The sequence below is a fragment of the Serinus canaria genome, chromosome 2 (genome assembly GCF_022539315.1).
Source record: "Serinus canaria isolate serCan28SL12 chromosome 2, serCan2020, whole genome shotgun sequence".
NCBI lineage: Eukaryota > Metazoa > Chordata > Aves > Passeriformes > Fringillidae > Serinus > Serinus canaria.
Window position 1 is genome coordinate 130,337,775 of NC_066315.1, and position 12,494 is coordinate 130,350,268.

Sequence of the window (12,494 nt, forward strand, 5' to 3'; positions counted from 1 at the left end):
AGGATATCAAGAGGAATGAGGATTTCTTGGCTCACAATGCAGTGATTCATTAAAATGGTCTCTAGTTATTTTTACAGAGGCAGCACTAAAAGTGATATCACATTTACAAGTCAGTGATATGAGTCTGCCATAGAAAACAGCCGCAAAGAATTTTATTGGTTATTTGAAAAATATGTACATGAGTGAATCTGAAAAGATTGTAACCAGAGCTGGCAAAAACCTTTTCAAAGAAAATCTCAGCTAGTTAATGGTTCTGTTTTAGGATTTCCTCTGTAATACTTTTTCTAGTATGTTCATTCCTTTAAAGAAAAGGAGAGGAGATTGCTCCCTTTGTTTCATAAAGCACAATATAAAGGAAGGCTTAAAAAGCCTGCTTTTCTTTACCTCCCTCATAACCCAATTTCTGCAGTACATGTAGAATCTAATACATTACTGCATAAAGACCACAGAAATTTGAGGAAATTGAGAAATTCACTGCCCTTCATTCCTATGGTTAAGTTGCTGATAAATTATTTATTTTTAATTCATTATTCTCTTTTGAAGAGGAAGTTAAGGTACTGCTTGCCTTAGTTCATATTTCACTTTTTGAAGATTCATTTGGGTGGACAAGATAAGAAGAAATTATTGAAATAGGTCCTGCAATGAAGAAATTAAATCATTGAGTCAACGTGCAGCATCAGCCAAAAAAAAACCTAACAAAATACTGGACATCTGGATGGAGCTGGAGACCAAGACAGAAGAGGCATTTCACTTTTGTAGAGAACTGTAGTGGTTCCACTTCTTGGGTGCTTTGTAGAGTACTCAAGAAGGCCATAGTGAAGTTATAGAAGCAGAGAAGGGAGGCTAAAAAGATTGAAGGTGCTGGAGCACCTTTGTGAGGAGAGACTAAAAATGTTGGGATTTCAGTGTCTGAAGAGGAAAAGGCTGAGGAGGGCTGTGATCATACTTTACAAAATCATACCAGCACTAATAAAGCTGAACGTGGACCTGAACAATTCATTTGCTACAAAAAGTTGGGGGAAAGCAATGTCACTTGGAGAAGATGGTTTAAAACAAATTTTTTTTTTAAAATTGAAACTTGTTGCCCCTGAAGGTTGTGGAGAATGGACACTGTTGGTGTGTTCAGAAAGGAAGTGGATGAATTCATGGACAAGAAGCCCAGAAATGGTTACTAAAATGACCACACAAACATGTACCCCTGTATCCTACATGCAGCAGCTGTAGAGGAGCAGGTTGTAGGAAGTAAACAGAGTTTCTGGTATTTCTTAACAGTTTCCTCCTGGTGCTATCAAGAACAGTGTATTGGGCAAGATGGGTTAGGAATCCAACCGAGTTGGGCATTTCTTATGCTAGCTCCTGTACAGAGCAGAGCAGCAGCACAGATGGAAGAGTTGTGCTGTGGATGCTCTACAGGGTGAATGTATGACTCTAACCTTCATATGAATCTGAGTAATTAGTCATATATCAATTATTATTGAATTTTTGCAGTTTGTTTTTTTGCCACATACTTTAGTATATGCTCCCCACCTTGTCCTCAAGCTTTTTTTTTTTTACTTGTTTCATGAGCAGTATTGAAAGTGATTTTTACTGAAGTACTTCTTTGTCTTGGGATATCTCTGTCTCTTGAGCTGGGACAATAGGGTCTCTGGACACAGCCTTGCAACTTTTTATTTCAGTCTTGCACTCTTTTTGTTTGTCAGTGGTGTATGTTTTCTTTTTGAAATATTTCTATATGCAGTGATTTCTCACATGAAACGCTATGAATGTCACAGCCAATACCCTGTGTAGCCTTGGTAAGCTAAGAACTCATTCCCCTCACTGAGATAATCTTTAGATAGTTTTGATGTTTCCTTTAACTTTGGTGTTTTATATAAGGCAGCTGCCTTCCATGACTCTTTAAGAAAAATATTTTTCTACAATATATTTTTCAGTATATTTCAGATTATAATTTCCATTTAATCTTTTTATGATTCTGTAGTGGATTGTTATTATGTTCTATTTCATCTAATTACAGTACAAAATTTTAGTGACAAAGGTGTCTTTTTGAGCATCAGTGCTCAAAATCTGAAAACAATTCAAACTAGACTTTTATTTACAATATATTATTTCACAGATATATGGGTTTATATTAATCCATACATTTCTTATAAATTCTTTAGAGCTTTATAAATTAGGAGTTTAATTTTTTTTAAATGTTTTCCAAGCCTAGAAATCCTTACTGCTTGTTTTTAGTTTTTTTCACTTTTACTTTTTTTGGCTCTCCAGCTATTGTGAGTCATCATTTCATTGGAACAGACACCTGCTGTGTTTTCATGAGTGATTACTGCGTTAAAGTTAACTTGGCAGATTTTTTTTATAATTCTGTCTTTTGACATCATGTTTATGTTTATGTAGTGATTTTTTGCTGTGACTGAAGTAGAAATAGCTGGAATATGGATATCAGAAGTTGATATAACATTTTCCTTTGCAGGTTTCCAAGCAAGAGCAGAAGAAGATGGATGTGGCTGATGGAGGAACAGTTGAGACTTCTTCCCGTTACAGCGGGGCTCAGGACAGCGGGATTGGCAGCGACAGCGTTAAGATCAGGATCATTCAGATCGAGCAGCACAGTGGCACCAGCCAGCACCGCATTGCCCGTCCTTCCCGCCACTCCTCCATCGTGAAGAATCTCAACTTCATTCCCTTTGATGTTTTTGTTACAGCAAGTCGAATCTCGTTGATGACGTACTCATGCACTGCCTCACCTAAATCAAAATCAGTGCAAGGGCAGAAAGACGCTGAGAAGATAAGTAAAAGCTCCTTGAACCTTCCAGAAACAGTCTCAGGCAGCAGCCATGATACCAAGAAGCCCAGTCAGCCATGCATCTCTTCTGTCACAGCAGATGATCTTTTGAACAGTAACCCTCCCCTGTCTGCTGGCAGGAAACCAGGCCTTCTGTCACTGGAAAGTCTGCACGCTTCCACAAGGTCGTCTGCTCGACAAGCCCTGGGCATAACTATTGTACGGCAGCCTGGGCGCCGGGGAGCAGGGGACATAGAGCTGCAGCCATTTCTCTACTTGGTTGTATCACAGCCCTCTGTGCTCCTCAGCTGCCACCACAGAAAGCAAAAGGTGGAAATATCAGTGTTCGACGCTGGCCTTAAAGGAGTCACCTCAGACTACAAGTGTACAGGTAAGAGCATTTAACATCCAGTCCTGGTCATAACCATGACAATGATTGTACGTCTCAAAAGTTACAGAGGGTGGTGGAAAACAGCTGAGAGAACTTCAAGACATCTTTAAATATCAGTTGCTAAATATACATATTTTTAGGATTATACCTCAGCTGAATCAAGTTAAGTGTGTAAAATGTTTGAAATTAATTAAGATCTAACCTTTTAGCAACCAGTTCTTCCTGTTTCTTTGTACTGCTTTCTCATTACCAGATTGTGGCAGGGATTGTTGCATTGCTGTAACTTCTCAAAGTTTTCTTTGGAAAACTTTGAGAAGGAAGTAAAGGTTGTAGGCCAAGATAATTTCATAAAGAGCATTTTTTATGACTGAATGTCACATTTTCCAATACCAGCCTACCAATAAAATGTAAGGGTAAACACTCTAGAATCACCTGGTGTTTTGGACAAAAGCTGTAAAAAAAATTTAGTCATCTTTCAAACAGCATCAAGTGATGTCATGTATTTTAAGTTTTCATTCAATTGAGCAATAGGGTTTTGCAGCAAATTCCATCTCTTAAAAAATGGGTTTTTTTTTTTAAATTCCACATGCAGAGTTTATAATGAGAGATGTCAAAATAGCTCTTCAGTAGAAAATATTCTGAAATATTCTTATTCTGCCTTATCTGTACTGCTGAAGAGAGAAATGAAATTACTGCAATTCATTTGTCTAACAGTCAGTACAGAGTGTACTGATTTCATAAGATATATCATTATGGAGTGTTACCCCAAAAATGTAAATGAGTATGCAGATGAACATACAGCCAGAATGATATGGGGTTTCAAATTGTTTCCTTAATGAGAGCTGCAGGTATTGCTAGTTTTTCCTTGATAGTATTCCCAGCACAGTAGTTGTGAAAAGTAGTATACTTTTCTGTGCAGCTTTACCAAATCTTTGCTGAATAAGATTATATCTTTTGAAAATTAGCATTAAAATAATGTGCTTATACAAAAAACTAAAAATGCAGTCAGTTCTCAGAAATCTGAATTGTAATAGAACTTTTAAGAGGGATTAAGCAGTGAGAAAGATAAGGCAGTGGAAGAAAAGATACTTAAAACAGGGAGATTTGTTCTCTGCGACATTTTATTAATCCTTCTGGTTTTGTCTTTCTCTGCTGTTCCTGTTTTATCCTGCCTTGAATGAAGCACATTTGTGTCATAAATTTGATTTACACCAGATTCTCATGTGTATTTTTTATGTACCATGTAAAATATCATTGCAGCAATTAATGTGAAGCAAATTCATGAAGCAAAGCTTGAAGGAAGCTTGGAGTAGGTCTGAGATCACATCTTCATAAGTTAGTGCTTTGGAAAGATGCAATAGGACTTGTTCGTTTCTTGTGTCTGAGGCATTCAAGAGTGTCCTTGGTACAAGCTGCCACCAGCAATGAACTGGGCAAGGTTCTGTCCATTCTGCTTCTACAATTAACTCCTGAAGCCTTTCACCATCTTCATGTCTTTGGCAGCAATTCTACAAAACACAAGCTGTAATAAAATCTTCTTATAAATTGAGAGTGCATCAGAAAGCACAGAAGCAAGGCAAGAAGTGTAAATGATAAAGATAGTAGGAACATACAGCCTGAGAGCTCCTCAGTCACCATGGGTTGCGCATTGGGAGAGTAAAGATTAGCCATACATGGGTCTTACCCTTTTCTTTGGCTTTAAGTTTCCATGTCAGGCAAATGTAAAGAAAAGTGGAGATAGGACTCAGACTTCATTATGTGAAGGCAGAAGTCCTGATCTCATGCTGCTGCTTTTGTGGGCAGTAAATAAGTACCTTCCTTGTGTATCACACAGAATTCTGTGCTTGCTGCCCATGCAGTAGCCCTCTTCTCAAAAGAGTTTGAGAGGTGCTTGCTAAAGTGCTAGTACCTAAAAATACCATCCTAAATGTATTAATAATAAAATTAAGGCACACTTCCAGTTACACACTAATTCACTCAGCAAAGGAGGTAGTATAAAGTTTTTATTGACTCTTATTTAGGAAGACGTGCTGTGCCTGTAATCACATCATTCAGGATTAATGTTGTCATACCACTATAGTAACATGTTGGTTTTGGAAATTTCTGGTTTTTATTTCTAACATGTATTAGAGGGGAAAGTAGCCATGAATTGTATATGTGTTACATATATGTGTGTGTGTGTGTCTGTGTGTGTACATATTACACACTATATATTGCATATCATATATTACAGAATAAGGAGCTCTTTGTGGCATTTTTTGTGCTGCTGTGGTTGATTTCATTGATCTCACCAATTTCTCTTGGCGTTGTGATTATTTGTTGACAGTTTTGTCTGAAAAAGATGTATCATCCATGTGAAGAACAATATAAAGATTATTTGAAAGAACCAAGTTAATTTCTCTCCTTCTGTGCAATACACATGCACTATATTCCTATATTTCTCTGTGTATCAAGGACTGGAGAATGGGGAAAAGGCATAAATGATGTTTAAATTACAGTGAATGTTGCTAAACTGTATTTCCAGTTAGCCTCTCTAGAAGACTGCTCTTGTCTGTATACATATGCATGCAACTAACTCTATTATCTAACATAGAATGGAGAAGAGAACATAAGATAAATTTAAAAGATATATTTTAACTGGGTTATAAGAACTGAGGGAGCATTTTCCCCCTTGAAAACAAAACAAAAAAACTACCAACCAAATCATAAACCTAGTGAAAATATTGTGTGCTTCCCATCTTGTGATGGAGATAGCACAGCACAGCAGCAGCTCAAAACTTCAGGCCTAAAACATTGCAAATTCTGATCACAGCCCAAAAATTGAGACTCGTCTGAGCAAAAGTAAAATTACATTGTTATAAAGCTTTTTGGTAAACCTATGGGGATGTTTCCTATGGTTAAACTTACATAGTTGAGCTACATATGAAATATTTACATTACATTCAAAACATGCAAGTAAAATCTCCACAAATAAAAATCAATCTATGTATTCTATGCATTCTACAGCAGATACACTACATAAGAGTATTTTAGGAATGTTTTAAAAATTGTTTCTACCCATTTTGGTGTGAAATTCTGACGATTTGAATGCTGTTTGTTCAACAGACATAGATTTAGGTCTTGTGCAGTCTTGTGCCATTTCTTACAGCTTTTATAAAAGAAAAAATTCACAGTTCTGAAAGAAGCCTCAATTTTTTGCAAATGCAGAATTCTGTTGAGAAATTAGGAAGATCTTATTTTTTGGTTGACATAAGTTCCACAAAAAAACTTTAGGATAAAGAAAATCTGGTGATATAGTCTGGATCTAGTTGAGCTTTTCATCCCTCACCTCCCAATAGTGTACTTCTAATAAATATGTTGTTTAGTTGTAAGTCAACAAAGATTTTCTAGACTTTAGAAATGCTTCTAATAGGTAATTTGATGACAGTCTATTTTATGAACCTTTGTATAAAAGAGAATAATAGTTAGTCCCGGGCTGGTGACAGAATTAAGGGTTACTGCTTCATGATGGTTTACTGCTTTGAACATTATGTAGAAATGAAGATTTTGTACTGTTATGAAGCCATATGTATTTTATTTGGGACAAGGGTTTTGTTATTAGTTCTGAATAGAGCATAAAATTCACAATCTTGCACATTAAACTATCACTCCCTTTGTGAGACAGAGCATTGTACAGTGGCTGAAACACCAAATTTCATCCAAAGAACTTGGCTCCTCCAACACTAACTGTGTCATTTATTTCTAGCTTAACTTCTGAAGCATGAAAGAAATAAGAATTAAGAATTAAATAGGAAGAAATAGGCCATTTAAAAGTCCAGCATTTTTAGTTTATTAATTATCAGTCAGTAGCAGCACATTTCCATCAGACCAGTCTCTGTATGTGGGAGCATTTGCCTGCCTGGGAGCTAAAGACCCAGTGGTTGTGCTTCCTCAGTCTTCTCTACAACCACTTCCACTGGAAAGTCCATTTGTAGGAGGAGACTTATTAGGTTGTTGAAATGTTAACTCACTTTTATTATGGTTGTGCTAAACTTCTTCATTTGTGTTTTGTAATTGTGCAGCTTTTTTGCAGTTATGCTGCTGCAAGGTAGAGTTACTTAAAATCAAAATAAATAAATTAATGGAATAAATTTTAGCACCTTAATAAGTGGCACTAAAAAGACTAGTTGCTCCTTGAGTTTACTTGTGAGATTCAGTAAAAAAAGACTGAAAGATACTGTAAAATGACTCTTTTTTATTAAATGCTCATCCTGTATTTAACAAAAAGGCATCTGCTAACTGTTAGTTTTTTGCTAGCAGAGTTTTGGCCATTTTTACTTAAATAAAATGGGTGCAATTGTTTTTAATGTAATCTCATAAACTGCTTTTATAAATATTTTTTTAAATCTTTATTTGCTTTGTTTCAGGTAATGTAATCCAGATACAAAATTGCCTCATTTCCTGACCACTGTGCTCTGGGCATTCTTGAAAAATCTTTTTTCTATTTGTTTATTTGTTTACTTTCAAAGAGGAGGTTGTGGTGCTTGGTTGTTTCAAGGGGGAGAAATTTCTCAGTAAATATCTGTTATGCATGGAATTTCTTCAACTTCTGCCAACCACTCATTTGCAAAAAACAGTCATTGTGAGGCCATCCAGAATTATTCTTGATTTTGATTTTATTTTATTTTATTTGACACCCACGCCTTTGATGGCAGGGGGTCCATGAAGAGCAGATGCAGTAGCTCAGACCACATGTAACCTCTGATCTAATGGAAAGCCTTTTCCAGGCTTTTGCATGAAAGCAGCAGAGGCTGGCTCTGGCGGGCAGCCTGATTCACTGCCTCTGTCAGCCTGTGCTTCCTACATGGCACACAGAGGATTTCAGGCTCTTTCCTAGCGTGGCATTGAGGGAGCTCTGCTGGAGTGTCACCTGTTCCCCTCTGGGTATATTTATTGTACATCTGCAGTCATGGATGAGGGGGGAGCAGTGCAGCCCCCACCCATAAAGCCAAATTGGCCTGGGAATGTGCATTCCTCAGGTTACTGTAAGTGCTCATTTCTGACACAGCACTTGTGAGTACGCTAGCAGAAATGTTTTTCCACTTGTGTTCTTTAAATTCCAGTGGAAACCGTTTTGAAAACAAGACCAAACGTTCCACTTCAGAGTTTCAAATGCAGAGATGATTGCAGCATCATACTGGCTTTTAAAATTGACTGCAGACCAAACTATGATTCATCCATTGAAATAAAAGCACATTGCACTGCTCAGTTGGGCAGGGGAGCGTTCCAGCCGAGCAGGCCACGCCGCCGTCCCGCTCGGTGGCCCTGTCCCCTGCCCAGGGCTCACGGGTCTCTGCTCCCCGAGCTCCCCCCCCCATTAAAGCCTCCCAGGTGGCCCCTGTGTTCCTTAGCTGGCCTGGCTGGCAGCTACAAAGAGGAACAAAGACACATTTCGGAGAGTGAAAATCTCCAAGATGCAGAATTTCTCCTGCCTTCCTGGTTTCCTTTCCCCTGACTCCCTGTTCTCTTCAGAAGTTTGGGGGTTGCTGTCTTCTGTTAACAGAAGACCAAGGGGATAGCAGTGAAATCAAAAGCTTGCAAATTCAAATCAAGTTTAGGAAGATATTGCATAAAGTGAAGTTTGGAGCTGAGGTGCAGATCTCAGCAAGGCTAAAAGTGGCTTTGGACGTTTGGGTGAATTTAAAAATAGCCAGAGATTTTTTTTCTTTTTATATTTTAGAGGGGAGGAGGAAGGTAAAGATTAATCTGTTGAAGGTTTCACCTTCTCAATCTTACAGATTTTAAATTACAGTCTTGTAATTTAAAGTTTTGTTGATCTGTGATAGTTGTCTCACCATTTTTCTTTTGCTGCCGCAGACAAATTTTTCACATGGTGTAGAGGATAAAATTTCTGGCCATCTTCACTGCTCCTCGCTTCTCATTCTTTTCTTTTCTCTATCTTGGCTTGCTGTGGAGTAATTCTAGCCTCTCCTTTTACTTATATATTCATCCCCTGGGTTTTCTCCAGCATTTTCTTTGTACAAATAACTGCAAATTTAAGTGTTGATTTTTGGGAGAATCATAGAAAATGGAAATGGAAATGACCTATTATAATACATTATTCAAAACCAGTTCCCTGCTGATGCATAATTGTTCCCAATTGTATATTTTATAGTGTTCTGTCAAGTGTATTTTTAAACATTCTGAATGCCTCCATCATTTCCTTGAGAGACAAGAGTCCTTTTTCTAATAGCTCTTCTCATCATGAATTCCTCACTTCTCATTCTGAAATTCTTTTTTGTTCAGTTGCTTCTCTTTTTCCTGTGCTCTTGGTGTAGGGATTGATTGATTGATACTGCTTTATTCCTGTTCTGATTCTTGATCCTATGAAAATGCATGTGCTGTTTTCTAACTTAAAAGATATTTTAATAGGGATACACATCTTTTGGTTGTTTGACCCTTGAGATAAATATTTGTCTTACCCTCATACATTTTATTTGGAACTCCCCTCAAGTTTTTGATATACACAAGCATAGTCAATTTTGAAACCTGGATTTTAGCTTTCATATCGTTACATAAAAACTTAAAACTGGACTATTTGGTTGGACAGCCAAGTCTGTTACCCAGGTTCCAAATTAACTCTGTGCCATGGGCTTGGAAGCACACAAGCTGGCTCTTTGCATGGCCCTTTGATATTATTAACTCTGGTGGAAAATTGTCAATGCAATACTCCTGCTTCCAAAATTAAGTCAGTTTCACTTGAACTTAAAAAATGCTTGAACTGAGTAGGACCAGTGCTGGGTTAAAAGAAATATATTTTGTTGGACTTGTGTGTTGAGGTTTCTTCATGTTGTGTTCCTAATATGTAAATTTTGGAGTCCTTATTATTCACATATCCCAGTCCTGCAGTGCCCCAGGTGATGACACTGTTGCACTCCTTGGAGATGTGACAGAGCAAAAAAATCTCCTGAGAGTCCCATGGTTGCTTTGTTTTTTAGTTCTGTGCTTAAGTGCTGCAGTTCCCAGTAGCCTGAGGGCAGTTGGTATAGTTAATAAAATATGTCACACAGGGATTTTCTGCTGTGTAAGTTCTTTTCATCAGAGATGTCTTCTGCTTGAAAGAGCTACAACATTGAAATAATTATTGGGTATTTAATAAGGTAAAAACATCTTAGGATAATAAGACTACCTGTAAGTATATTTTACACAAGAGGTGTTCAGCTAAATTTAATGGATTTTTTGAAAAGCTGGTGGAAGATATAGGTTGCTATATACAGTATGTGATAATATCTTCCAGAAATGAGACAAAATAATGGCAGATTGCAGTGTTTTGTGCTGTATTGGTACACCTGAATGTTTATATTGATACTTACAGAGGAGCAGTAATTTAGAGATGAATTTAATCAATTCAGTGATGCTCATTGAGCAATATTCAGTCATTTTTACAATGCTTTACACTATATATTCTGAAAAACATTAAAATGTTAGCTGTTTATGATGTCTACCAGCACAAAATAAGAAATAATTTTATAGATCCAACTCAGAGACCCTTGTTCAGAACAGCTATAAATCTGTGTTTTGGAAAAAATGTGTACCTTGGTGGCAAAGAGGATGATGACGATGATGATGAGTAACAGCAGCAGTAGTAGTAGTAGTCATAGTAGTAGTATTTTCAGTATATTAGAAAAATGCCAGATGCAACAAGATATTCCCTAGAACAGTTACTGTAGAAAAGGGAATGTTCCCTAAAATAGTTACTGTATAAAAGGGAGTGTGCCACCAGGTATTAGAATATCTGGTTTTTGTAATTAAAAGAAAAGAGTCATGAATTGTAAAAATGTAGAAATTCTCATGGAAAATGTACAAATCTGTTGTATGCAGTGACAGCTCTTAAATAACTGTTGAGAGCTGACTTTATAAATGTGTAGCAGGAATAGAGGGAAGAAAAGGCTGTAATGTATATGCCATACAATACAAATACTGCTGTAAAGTCATTGCCTGAAAATTGATCAAATAAAAACAAAAGAATGTGCTAACTTTTGATCTTTTCCATATAGATCTAAAGTCATGATCAATTGGTTTCAGTAGGTTCTTTGAAATCACATAAGGGTTCATATGTGCCAAGTTTTATATGAATCACATGATAAGGTCAAGAAACACAAATTCCAAAGCTGGCTTTATATACCCAGTCCACATATGACTGTGATACCACGATACCATATGTTGACTATAACAGTGAGTATGTAAATCCTGTTCCTGAAAGGAATTAATTCAGTAAAACTCAATGCAATTATAGAAGTTTTTAATTGACTGAAAAGGAGAATAGCTTCAAGAAAATATCTTTAATTTGAGGACGAGACAGATATTCAATGATTAACATAGCAGACTTGATAATAAACAATGACTGATTATTTATAATTTAAGACCATAGTGCCAGAATTGAGAATGCTCATAATGAAGGTCATCCCTAAAGATTAAAAAGCCTTTTTACCCAACTGTTTTTGCTATGTGTGATACCTGGAAAATGAAGACCAGAATAGCCCTTGGATGGATTTATTTTTAATGTACTTCTGTAGTATCGCAGACTGATCAAAGGAGCGCCATTCAAGGTGGTACCCAAGAATAGCTACTGGTTAGCTATTGAGTGAAGCTGCAAAGGGAATGGTACAACTGCACTGCTGTCATGCTCTGTTCCTGAGTTCTGATAGCATTCTGGTTTTTATGCTTTTATAATATTCCTTTCCATTATTATTTTCTCTATTGAGCAATGACAATACAATCTTGTAGCAAGTTTTGAGCACAGATTCTCTTGTAAGGAGTCCTTAAGTGTCATTACTTAATCATTAATCAAAGCTGAATTTGTGTGCTATTTACACCCGTCTTGTTTTATTGTTGTATTTAACTCATATTTTACTTGGTATTTTTGCATGTTTTCTAAATTTTTTGTAATTCAGGCTTTGTCCTCTTACCCATGAGTGCATGCATTATTCCACACATGCATCTGTCTGTAAGTGCAAATGCCATGTAAACCAGTTATATTAGGTATAATATTTACCATGTTACATTTAAAATTCTTTAATTTTGTCCGGTCAAAAGTTTTGTGTTTAGCATTTTGTAATATATCATATTCCTGGAATATAATTAATGTCTATGATAATTATCATCTGTAGATCCTGGGAAGACCCTCCCAGAAGCTCTGGATTATTGCAAGGTTTGGTTGCAGACAGTAGCAGGAGAGGTAGATGCTAAAAGTGGTATTCCACCTCCTCTTATCACTGTGCAAATTAAAGACTTCCTTAATGGACCAGGTAAGTGCTGCACTTTAATCTTTCTTTTCTGATG

At 36.8% G+C, this 12,494-nt stretch overlaps 2 protein-coding genes across 8 annotated transcripts in view; one reads left to right on the forward strand and one right to left on the reverse strand.

Annotated features, from left to right (window-relative positions):
• VPS13B (vacuolar protein sorting 13 homolog B) overlaps positions 1-12,494 on the forward strand; it is a 430,054-nt gene that overhangs the window by 310,773 nt on the left and 106,787 nt on the right. For all 7 annotated transcript variants that reach the window (XM_018912403.3, XM_030234395.2, XM_018912397.3 and 4 more), the window contains 2 exons: positions 2,471-3,173; positions 12,323-12,460. In XM_018912403.3, coding sequence (XP_018767948.2) covers positions 2,471-3,173; positions 12,323-12,460 — 841 coding nt within the window. The remainder of the gene's footprint in view (positions 1-2,470; positions 3,174-12,322; positions 12,461-12,494) is intronic.
• PABPC1 (poly(A) binding protein cytoplasmic 1) overlaps positions 1-12,494 on the reverse strand; it is a 688,709-nt gene that overhangs the window by 223,992 nt on the left and 452,223 nt on the right. The window lies entirely within an intron of this gene.